At 50.2% G+C, this 12,086-nt stretch overlaps 1 protein-coding gene across 3 annotated transcripts in view; it reads right to left on the reverse strand.

The window, feature by feature from the left end:
• Window positions 1-348: 348 nt before the first annotated feature.
• Window positions 349-12,086, reverse strand: part of CHAF1B (chromatin assembly factor 1 subunit B) — a 31,589-nt gene continuing 19,851 nt past the window's right edge. For all 3 annotated transcript variants that reach the window (XM_058661646.1, XM_058661648.1, XM_058661647.1), the window contains exons 9-14: window positions 8,961-9,030; window positions 8,778-8,866; window positions 6,432-6,594; window positions 4,613-5,035; window positions 1,202-1,296; window positions 349-784 (exon numbers count right to left, since the gene is read on the reverse strand). In XM_058661646.1, coding sequence (XP_058517629.1) covers window positions 693-784; window positions 1,202-1,296; window positions 4,613-5,035; window positions 6,432-6,594; window positions 8,778-8,866; window positions 8,961-9,030 — 932 coding nt within the window. In that variant the 3' untranslated portion in view covers window positions 349-692. The remainder of the gene's footprint in view (window positions 785-1,201; window positions 1,297-4,612; window positions 5,036-6,431; window positions 6,595-8,777; window positions 8,867-8,960; window positions 9,031-12,086) is intronic.

Raw genomic sequence — 12,086 nt, forward strand, 5'->3', positions numbered from 1 at the left:
TTCCCCAAGGTGCCGTCACAGCAGAGCCAGGGCCTCCGTCTGGGTAGCCCTCCGAGGCGGCAGGAGCCCAGCTACCTGCACAATCACCGCTGCCTCATGAGGGCCTACATCGCTGACGGGGGATCCCAAGCTGGGTCCAGGAACCAGGCACTTCGGTCTGGGACTTGGACGTCCTAACCACTAAGCAACTTTCCTGCTCCCAGGCAAATTTTCTTTTCTTCTGATATATATATACACATACATGCACATATATATGTGTATGTGTGTGTATATATATATATATATGTTTTTTATGTCACTGTAGTTCACTAACATTTCTGAATGAGCATTACTTTTGAAACCAGAAAATAAGCATAACAATCTTTCAGAGTTTAATCAACTAAACAAAGCCAAATCCAGTCATCGCCTTCTCAAGTTGCTTTCTCCACTCTGCGCCCTCAGAGCATTCCGCCCAGGACATACACTCTCATGAGAATGCCAAGGGAGCGATCTGTGGTTTCCACACTGCAGACGGCCGCATGGTGCTCACCGCACAAGCTCTCCAGCAGGATTCTGCCCCAGTGAAAAATGGGCACAAAGACCGAGGCACACGTTTCTGGAAGGGTCTCCTCTCGTGGAAATCCAATCGCGAGTGAATGCCCTTGGCCTTGGGCGTCTCCCATGGGTGCATCCCCAGACCTGGCAGGCAGAGGTCAAGCGTCCAGGCTTTGGGGGCATCCTTGGTTCTCCTCCAGGCTGGGCCGCTTTCGCTCTGGGGAGCTGTCCTGGAGGTCTGTAGACAGCTCTGAAACAGGAACAAATGCAGTTGGCAAGGCAATACAAGCTGTGCGGAGGCACGAGCTGCCATTTACTCCACACAGGACAGGACAGGCACTACCGGGGAGGGCCTTTGCCATGGCCTCTCCTTCTGCCCGATTCCACCTCAGGGACAGGGGGCAACGGTTGGTGGTGTCTTACAATGTCACAGGGCAAGGGCTGGCAACCAGGGATGCTGTCAACCTCCCACTGCCAAGAAGCACCTGACCTGGCACCTGCTCTACTGCCAATGTACACCACTGCTCTGCAGCCACTACCTGGCTCCCTGGGGTAGAAACAGCAGCTGGTGAGCCAGTGAGATGCAGACATGCCTTCACAGAACTGACTTAAAACTAGGGGCTGTTAACTTCTAAGATTACACCAACCTAGCAAGGATGCCACTTACCGGCCTGTATTTCTTCTGTGGAAGGAGTAGAGGCAGTACTGGCTGGGACAGAGGCAGGCAGAGTGTCTGTCTTTAAGGGTATGAGGTTTATTCTCCTGGATTGGAAAAAGGAGTAGAGGAGTGGACAGCTCCTTAGTGTCACCAGAATTGCTAATGCAGAACACTGTATGCCAAAAGTGCCAAGCCGATCTTACAGTGCAAGCGATTAAACACAACGATGCGCTCACCTACTAAGAATTCCACTCACGTATTGTGTCAAACCAACATCTGTGTGACAGCGAACTGAGTCACAGCCAGAGCCAGCCGTCTCAGTCTCAAGAGCTGTGCTTTATTAAATCGCTGACAGCCTGCGGCACACCTGCTTGGCCGCGGCCTGCAGAAGCTCATCAGATGGGGTCGGCGCCCTGGCTCAACCGGCTAATCCTCTGCCTGCAAGAGTCAGCATCCCATTTGGGTACTGGTTCATGTCCTAGCTGCTCCACTTCCCATCCAGTCCTTGTGGCCTGGGAAAGCAACAGAGGATGGCCCAGGTCCTGGGACCCTGCACCCACGTGGGAGATCTGAAAGAAGCTCCTGCCCCTGATTGGCTCAGCTCCAGCCACTGCGGCCATTTGGGCAGGGAACTAGTGGATGGAAGATCTTTCTGTCTTTCCTTCTCTCTATAAAATCTGTCTTTCCAATAAAAATAAATCTTTAAGAGAAAAAAAAAAAAAGAGGCAATCAGGAACAGTGTCCACAGGTGGAAAGTGCCAAACAAGGATTGTTCACTTCGTAATTCTCAAATTTTTCATTTTCAACCACTATTACTTATTTTTAAAAAGTACAACTGCAGGGCCAGCATGGTGGTATAGCTCACTACTCCTCTGTCTGCAGCATATCGACAACTCATATCATATGGACACTGGTCTGTGCCCTGGCTATTCCACTTCCCATCCAGCTCCCTGCTAATGGCATGGGAAAGCAGTGGAGGCTGGCTGGAGGCCCTGGGAACCTGCATCCCTGCGAGAGAACCAGGAGAGGCTCCTGGCTTTGGAATGGCTCGGCTCCGGCCACTGTGGCCATTTGGGGAGTGAACCAGCAAATGGAAGATTTCTCTCTGTAACTCTTTCAAGTAAAATAATAAACAAACAAACTACAAGGAGCTTAGTAAACAGAAGAATGCAAGAAGCAAGCAAAAACAATTTAGAAGTGCAACTACTTCAGAGTGACTTTTGTCCTGGAAGAGCAGAGTGCTCCTGGAAGACAGGACTGCCTGCGCTCCTGACAGCTCCACCTGCAGCAGGGCCGTCTGCACACGAGAGCGAGCCAGCATCTCCGTCTGCTTTTGGTTTTTAAAATTTATTTATTTTTATTGGAAGGCAGATTTACAGAGAGGACAAAGAGAGAAAGATCTTCCATCCACTGGTTCACTACCCAAGTGGCCACAAAGGCCACAGCTGAGCTGATCTGAAGCCAGGAGCCAGGAGTGCCTTCCGGGTCTCCCACACAGGTACATGGTCCCAAGGCACTGGGCCATCTTCTGCTGATCTCCCAGGCCATAAGCAGAAAGCTGGATGGGAAATGGAGTAGTGGGACACAAACCGGCACCCATATGAAATGCTGGGCATGCAAGGTGAGGCTTTAGACACTAGGCTACTGTGCCAGCCCCTAATTTAATTTACCACTCTCATGCCTGCTCCCACCTGTGAGCCCTGGAAGTGGTGGCCAGGTGGGAGCAGGACTTGTGGAGAAGGAAGCTCACAGCGGACTGTGCTAAGGAGCTAAGCCTGCTGCAGAGGTAGCGGCCCACGCACGGGCAGCCTTGCCTGGACACTGGGTACCATCAGAGCAGGACACATTTTATCCCAGGAGCAGTTGGAGAGAAAGATCATCAACTCAAGATGCTCTTTAGAAGAACAATGGAATGAATTAAAAAGATGAAATCCTGGCATTTGGTGCCGCATGAATGAGCTTGGAGGATGTTATGTCAAATGAAGTAGGTCAGGCAGGAAAAGACAAGTACCACATGATTTGTAGAAACTAAACAGCTAATCCTGCAGGGACCTTTGTGGCATAGCACGTTAAGCTGCCACCTGCACCAGCATCCCATTTGGGTGCCACCTTGCAAACCAGCCGCTTCACTTCTGGTCTAGCTTCCTGCTAATGACCTGGCCAAAGTAGCAGAAAATGGCCCCACCCATGCATGAAATCTGAATGAAGCTGCTGGCTCCTGGATATGGACTGGCCCAACCCTGGCTGTGGCAGTCATCCGGGGAGTGAACCAGCAGATGGAAGATTCTATGTGTCAGTCCCGCTCCTTAACTTTCAAATAAATCAATCTTTTAAAAAAGAAGAAACTAAGAGTAGAATGCAATGGAGAAATTGATCAACAAGCTTGCTGTTACAGTGAAGACAGGAACCCAGCTGCGGAGCCTTAAGCTAAGCTGCCACCTGCAACGCTAACATCCCGTATCTGATCGCCAGTTTGAGCCTGAGCTGCTCTGCTTCCAATCTGGCTTCCTGCTAATATGCCTGGAAAAGTGGTAAAAGACGGCCCAGGTACACGAGCCTCTGCCAACCCCAAGGGAAACCCGGATGGAGTTCTAGGCTGCTGGCTTCAGCCCGGCCCAGCCCCAGCTGTTGTGGCCATCTGGAAAGCAAGCCAGCTCATGGAAGATCTCTCTCTTTCTCCCTCCCTTTCAAACAAATGAATCTTTTTAAAAAACAGACCTGGACAGGAAAACAAAGTTCTGGTTTCTATTGCAAAGCAGGGTAACTACAGTTAACAACACAGGGTTTCAAAAAGTCTAGGAGGGAAGATTTTGAATGTCTTCACCAAGAAAGAATACACATTTAAAGTAATGGATGTATTAATTACCAATTTGATTGGTGTAATATATGTATAGTCACACTGTACTCCATAAAAATGCCTAATTCTTACATACCATTCAGAAGTAAAATAAATTTTTAAAAAGTGTTCCTGGGCCCAGTGTGGTAGCACAGTGGCTAAAGTCTTCACCTTGCACGTGCCGGGATCCCATACGGGTGCCAGTTCCTGTACTAACTGCCACTTCCCATCCAGCTCCCTCCCTGTGGCCTGGAAAAGTGGTAGAGGATGGTCCAAAGCCTTGGCACCCTGCACCTGTGTGCGAGACTCAAAAGCTCCTGCCTCCCAGCTTTGGATTGGCCTGGGACACAGGCTGCTCGCAAACCACAGTCCCTGTGCATGCGCCACCTGCTGCTGCACCAGGCGGGCAGAGGCCAAAGGGGCCTCTGAGCCAGCAGGCTCTCATCAGCCCTGAGGTGGGCGTCCCTGGAGGCTGCAGCGGCAAGGCTGTGCTGCTGGGAATTCCACCTGCAGCAGGCCGGGTGTTTGGTGTGTGCTTCATTTTTTATTGCACAATGACAGCTCCTTGTCTGGTGGAAGCTTACCGGGGTGTCGGCTTGCTCCAGGTTTGCAACGTGTTCAGCGTGACCCTGCGGGACGGAGGCGCTCTCGGGTTCTGATTGCTGTGCTGTGGGGTCTTCTCCTCTGGGGGTCCTGGCAAGGCGTTCCGGATGCCAGCAGGTACAGAGTGTGTGTCCTTGAGGGCAGAAGACTGCCTGGCCTGGGGCGGGGTTGTACAGGGACTGCTTGAGTCCTGGGTTCTGCTGGTGGGGGTCCCCTCGACAGATCTGGGCCCTGGCGAAGACCCCTGGTGGTTCTGACTCTTGGCTTTCTTCGCCGTATCAGAAGCGTGCATGCTTAAAACTGGCTTCTCTTTCAAAGGTATTCCCAGTTCATCCTTCTCAAAGGTCACAAAGGAGCAATAACCATCCGTGGACGAGACAGCCAGGAAGGCGCCATCACTGGACCTGTGTTCCCAAAACAGGGGCAAGTCAGCACTCCAGCAAAGCCTGGGGCCCCGCTCAACACTCGTCAGTGCCAGAGATGCAGTGCGGCCCGAGCACCAGCCTGGGCTCAGGGCAGAGATCAGGAGCCAGCTGTGCCCACACAGGGTTTGTGAAGGCTCCTGCCTCATTCAGTTTCCTCTCCCAGTGCCAGCTCCATTTTCTAAGTCACCACAACAATCACTGTTATCAATTCTCGTCTCAGTAATGGTGGGGTGACCTTTATCAATTCTCGTCTCAGTAATGGTGGGGTGACCTTTTTTCTCCCAAGACAAAAAGAAAATTACAAGGGGGAAAAGAAAAAGAGGGCCTAGCACAATTGTCTAGTGGCTAAATCCTCACCTTACATACACTGGGATCCCATATGGGTACCGATTCATATTCCAGCTGTTCCACTTCCCTTCCAGCTCCCTGTTGTGCCCAAGAAAGCAGTAGAGAACGGCCCAAGCCATGGCAGACCCAGAAAAGGCTCCTGGATCTTGGCTTCTGATTGGCTCAGTTCTAGCTGTTGCAGCCACTGGGGGAGTGAACCAGCAGACAGAAGATCTTTTTCTCTGTCTCTCCTCTCTGTATAACTGCCTTTCCAATAAAAATAAATAATTTTTAAAAAGCAGCAGAAGAAGAGCTCTAAGGACTAAGAAACAGCTGGTGACGGGCCAGGCCTCAGCCAGAGCACGGGCTGGGCTGGGCTGGGAGAAAAGGTGCACCGGAACCTTCTGTAAGAGCAGGGTGCTCGACCTCAGGAGCAGGGAGCACTGCCAAGGGCTTCTTTCCAAGGTCTGACGAGTCTCCAGGGAACAGGGAATCCCAGGGCCTTCACTCAGTTTTATCGGAGTTAAAGTAAATACACAGGACAAAAAGAAGATAGGGCCAGCACGGTGGGGCACTGCAAGTTAAACCAACCCTTGTGACGCTGGCACCAGCTCAGGTCCCGGCTACTCTGCTTCCCATCCAGCTCCCTGCTACTGTACCTAGGGAGGCAGCAGGGGGTGGCACAAGCACTTGAGTCTCTGTCACCCACGTGGCAGACCCAGATGAGAGCCCCAGGCTCCTGACCTGGGCCTGGCTCAGCCTTGGTTGTTGGAGCCGTTTGGTGAGTGAACCAGCAAGTGGTGGATGCTTATCTTTTTCTGTCTCTTCCTCCCACCTTTGCCTTTCAAATATATAGAAAAGCTTTTAGCAAAAAACAAACAAAAGAGCCACTGCTATAGCAAAAGAGAAATGGCTTCCATCCACCAAATGTTGATTCCTTTAAGAAAATAAGGGTGGGATCAAAAAAAGCTACGTGAGTGATGTAGCACCCCCTAACCCAGCACGCTGTCTCCCTCCTTCCTCCTTCGCCCGGCTATCAGCCACTCACCAGGAAATGTCACTCAGGGTGTGGTAGTGAATGTTTGCCACGTAGCCAAAGGGGAAGGGCTGCTGTGTGTCATACAGGAGCACAGAGTCCTCGGAGGCCACCGCGAACACCAAGCGATAGGGCAGGTCCAGCAGCTCCATGCCTGGCTCATGGGACGACTGGTCTGCCAGGGTAGAACAAAGCAAACGACAAAGTCCCAAAGGGAATGCGTAACAAGCAAAGAGCCCTCTCCTGGAAGGACACAAACAGCATCCTACTCACCCTGCTTACTGCAGGCCTGGCACAGAAAAGCACTTTTGCACGTTATTTTACTTATAAATAGATAAACAGGAAAGAATCAGGCATGGGCCAGGAGATCAAAACTAAGAGTCACAGGCACTGGGGTTCCCAAAACAGCTCGGCAACGGCAGCCGAGACGAGGCAAGCCCACCCGGGGCCGTGTGCTGCCATGCAGACCTCACAGGTGCCCAGGACCGCTTTACCAAGTGATGTGCTCCACGTTCGGCCGAGCTGATTGCATTCACTCACAGAAAGCCAACAATGGCTTCTGCTCTTGGCCATGGAGGAACAAGGCCTGCATTTATCATCCCACTTGAACAAAGCTAAGATACCAGGCAAGATCTAGCACCTGATGGTGTTCGGGGCCCCAGGTGTCAGGCACAGAGGACAGCAATCACTTGAGGAGGAAAGCAAATGAGCTGAGTCCCACACCTGCCTAAACCTGGAAAGGTCCAACTATAATTTGCCAATACAGAATAGAAAAGTTAAAAACTTTCTTTAAATGCCTCAATTTGTTGCCGGGCAAGTTATCCAGGACTCATGAGAGCAGAGCAAACTCATGGGAGTCAAGCAGGCTAGCACAGCTGGAGTTCCCAGGCCTGAAGACCAGGGACGGCACAGGAGCTGCAGACGGCAAGCTCCAGGCATCCCCAGGCCCCTGCTGAGCTGCCCACGGAGGACTGACCAAGGCAGGCAGGAGCGGCCGGAGCAACAGCTAGCAGAGCAAACACTCGGAGGCCAGCCAAGGCATGAGAGTGTGTGGGAAAGCTACTTGTGGGGCACCCTTCAGGGTAGTTGGGGGCTGGCCGCAGGCGTGAGAACACTCGGCTCCAGGCCGAATGCTGCCCTGAACCCGCCTACCATAGCTGCAAAGTGAAACACAAAAGAATCCAAATGCCTCCAAGGGACTGGACAGCACCTTAGAACAAATCTCAGGAGTATGTGTTAGAATACAAACAGACTCAATGTCCACCAAGATCAGGCTCATAATATCTGGCACCCACAGTCACCACGCATGCAAACAACCAGGGAAACAGTGACCCGGAATGAGCAAGGAGAAACCGACCGTGTGTATGCAAGAGGCACCACAACAGTATGTCAAGAAGCCAGAGGAAAAGGACAGAACAGCTTCAGTGGAAATCCAACTCAACCTCTAGGGACTAAAATGACGCTGCCCCCCGTGCAAACCACACAGAAGGGGACCAAGGTAAAGGACAGAGAAGGCGAGTGAACATGAACAAACCCACCAGTGAGTCACGGACAGCTCCCCACAGCTCCTACAGGTGTGCTTGGCTCCTCAAACAAAAGAGGATGACAGAAAACATTCCAAATGTGATGTCAAGTATACTCAAACTTGTTCAAGGAACTCCAAGAAAAAGAAACATGAAGAAAATTACACTGAGGTAAATCACAATTAGACTGTTTAAAGCCAGTGATTAAGAGAAAAATCTGGGCCAGTATGGTGGCTTAGTATGCCAATCCTCTGCCTGTTGAGCACCAGCATCCCATAAGGATGCCGGTTTTAGTTCCAGCTGTTCCATTTCCATCCAGCTCCTGGCTTGTGGCCTGGGAAAGCAGTGGAGGATGGCCCAGACCCTTGGGCCCCTGTACCCACATGGGATATGGGGGAAAAGCTCCTAGTTCCTAGCTCCCAGCTTTGGATCAACACAACTCTGGTCATCGTGGCCATTTGCAGAGTGAACAAGCAGGTGAAAGATCTCTCTCGCTCTCCATAAAATCTGCTTTCAATAAATAAATAAATATTTTAAAAATAAAAATAAAAGAGAAATCTAGAAATCAGCCAGAGGGGAAAAATAATCATTAAAAAAAACCAAAGATCTAATTCACACACAATTTTACTGACATGACTTACATTCAAACAGTCAATCTGTTACTGCACAAAAAACCAAAAGCAGGCCCTATCTTCCTTCACCGTTGCCTTAAGCACAATGGACAGAGCAGCCATGTGTGTGGGCAGCACCAGTCCCTGCTGCAGGAGTCGAGGGCAAGTAAACACACAAAGCACATGCTTAGCTCTCCAAGCCCACCCTGGGGTGCTGAGGATACCTGTGTCCACCGGCCTCAGCTCAAAGAAGACGGGACAGCAGCGAACGGCAAGCGTGGCTTTTCCGGGACAGGGAAGATGTGCGACGGGCCTACAGGATGAACCACAGTTTTAGGAGAAGGCTCCGCTATTCGGCAACAGCAAAAAGGGGGGGTCAACGTGCAAACATTTCCTCAATGTTATACCTTTTAAGATTCTTCCTGGAGAAAACGTAAGTTGTATTCATTACATTTTCACCGGATTCCACACACCCAGCTGGGGAGCAAAGAAAATGGAGGGGGAGAAAGGAGAACAATATTTTATTAAGCCATTTATGAACAAAAGCTCACGACAAGGGCATTCCATTCTGGCCACAGAATACTTTCCCCTAAAGCTGGAGCCAGAGGATGTTCTGTGGCTGAGCACACACAGGTATCCTAGCAGCGTCTCGCCTCACCCAGGCCCACTGTCCACTCCAGCTGAAGGCTCAACTTCCCTGGAAACCAGGTCAAGTCCAAGGCAGAAGAACAGGTTGTCTCATGTGATTCCAGAGGTGGAATCCTTTGCCTAGACCCACTGCCCAGGCTCGCCCCAGGCCCCAGATCCCTCCTCTCTGACTCTGACCTCGCCTGCCATCATTCACAATGCCCCCAGCAGTGCCCACCCTGCATGACCACTGGCGAAGGGCCTCTGTCTTCCAGCCTGACTGCTAAGCCAGCTCACTGTGTGTCTCCTGTCACTGGGATTCAGAATCACGCGCTGTAACTGCTGAACGTGTAGACCAGCTCCGCCCAATGCCTTCTGCATCCTTCACCCATTTCTTGCCATGTGGTTGTTCTCTTCCTTTGTGTCTGAGCGTGTACATCATGCCCACTTGGCAGGCATCGCCGTAGGTCTTACAGCAGCTAGCCTCTCTCCCCATAGCACAAGCACCAACTTTCATTTCCGTCATTCTACCAGCATGGCCTCCCACATCTTTTATCATCCAAAACTTCCACATTCAAATACATGAGGGTGCTGCAAAAAGTTGATGGGACAATAGAAATAAGAGGTTTCAAATTTTAAAAGATGTAAAAAAGAAAAAATCGAAATCCAGACATATGCGGGGTCTTCAAAAAGTTTATAGAAAATGTGTTATGCAAAAAACCATGTAGGGGGCTCGGCGCAATAATGTAGTGGTTAAAGATCTCACCTTGAATGCGCCGGGATCCCATAGGGATGCCAGTTCTAATCCCGGCAGCCCCGCTTCCCATCAAGCTCCCTGCTTGTGGCCTGGGAAAGCAGTGCAGGATGGCCCAAAGCCCTGGGACCCTGAACCCATGTGGGAGACTTAGAAAGAAGTTCCTGGCGCCTGGCTTCAGATTTGCGCAGCACCAGCCATTGCGCTCACTTGGGGAGTGAGCCATCGGATGGAAGATCTTCCTCTCTGTCTCTCCTCCTCTCTGTACTTTCCAATGAAACTGCCTTTCCAATGAAAATAAATAAATCAAAAAACAAAAACAAAAAACAAGCAAACATACATGCAGGGATTTCAGATGTCCACACCAAAGCAAGCATGTCCTTTGAGTCACTCTCCCACAGAAGCTTCTGGAGCCCCTTTGCAGCCAAAGAGCTCTATCGTTTTAAAATTTTATTTTTAGTTGAAAGGCAGACGTAACTCCAATCTGCTGGCTCACTCCTGGGCTCTCTGGGCTGCCTCACTGCTTGGCCAAGCCCTTCGCTAGGAACTCAATCCAGGTCTCCCTTATGGGTGGCAGGGATTCAGCTATGTGACCTTCACAGCCCAGGGTGTGCAACCACAGCAAGCAGAAAGCTGGAGTCTGGAGCTGAGCCAGAATGCAAACCAGGCACTTCAACATGGCAAGTGGGCATGCCAGCCCGCATCTTCATCACCAAGCCAAATGCTCACTCCTCTATCATTGCTTTCTGTTCTCTCTCTCTTTATTAATATTCATTTATTTGAAAGGCAGAGTTACAAAGTGAGAGAGGGGGATAAAAAAGTGAGAGAGGGACAGAGAGAGAGAGATCTGTGTGCTGCTTCCAGCCCCAGCTGGTTGCATTGGCAGGTGTGGGGCAGTCTGAAGCCAGGAGCCAGGAACTTCTACCAGGTCTTCCACGTGGCTGCAAGGGCCCATGCCCTTGGACCATCTTTGTCTTTCTCGGGTGCATCAGCAGAGAGCTGGGTTGGAAATAGTGCAGTTGGGATTCCAGCACTGCAGGCGGTGATTCAATCCACTATACCACAATACCAATATTCCCATAAAGGAGCTTAATATTTTCTTCAGAGCTCCTGAGTTTCCAATCTTAGGTTCTACTCATTTCTAGAATGTCCCAGATTTTTTAGTCTTCTATTGTTACCTTTCATATTCAAATATTGAATTCACTTGGGATCTATTTCTCTATGGGAGTAGGGGTCCAAATGTAACTTCCTCCATACAGCTGGCGTGGCACTGTTCACTCAGTAGTGCATCCTTCCTCCCAAAGCACCAACAGGACCATACATCAAATTCCTTTATATTCTGAAATTTTATTTCTGGAGTTCTGTTCTGGTCCACTGATCTGCTCAACTCTACACTGCTCCAAAGCCATGCGACGCTCATCTCCTGACATCTGACAAGGCAATGGCCTCTCGGGAATTATTCTGGTTTTCACTGCTCCTCAGCTATTTTTCAGCATTTATTCTAGTTAAAAAAAAAAAAAAAAAAAAAAAAAAAAGCTGTGATTCCAGTTAATTCAAAAAGTAAAAAGTCTCTTATGAGGATCCATTAGAAATTTAACTGGTGTGGTAGTTTCTAGCACACAGTGTGTCCTGTGTGTCCTCCTGTTCGTCTAGAATTTGCTTTCCGGGCTGGCATTGTAGCCCAGCAGGATAAGCTGCTCCCTGTGTTGCTGCATTTCAGACGAGCACCTGTTTCAGACCCAGCTGCTGCACTAACAATCAGCTCTCTGCTAATGCACCTGAGGAGACAATGGGAGACAGCCCAAGTCCTTCAGACGCCTTCATCCCCGTGGGAGGCCTGCATGGAGCTCTGGCTCCTGGCTCCCACCTGGTCCAGCCCCAACTGTGGCTACCATTTGGAGAGTGAACAGACAGAAAGCTCTCTCTCTGCCACAACCTGATTCTTTCAAACAAATGAGTACATTTTAAAACAAACAAAAACCTTGCTTACAACCTTCAGCAAGATCTCCGTCTTCCTGAAGGAGGCCCTGGTCCGCCTGCCTAGACCCAGTCTTTTCTGCTCTATGGCTCTTGCACCACTGTGACTAACATGCTTCTCTTTTGCCATTTCTCAGTACTTACTGCTACTATAAAAGAAAAAAAAATGGATTTC

The sequence above is a fragment of the Ochotona princeps genome, chromosome 3 (assembly GCF_030435755.1).
Source record: "Ochotona princeps isolate mOchPri1 chromosome 3, mOchPri1.hap1, whole genome shotgun sequence".
NCBI classification, from domain to species: domain Eukaryota; kingdom Metazoa; phylum Chordata; class Mammalia; order Lagomorpha; family Ochotonidae; genus Ochotona; species Ochotona princeps.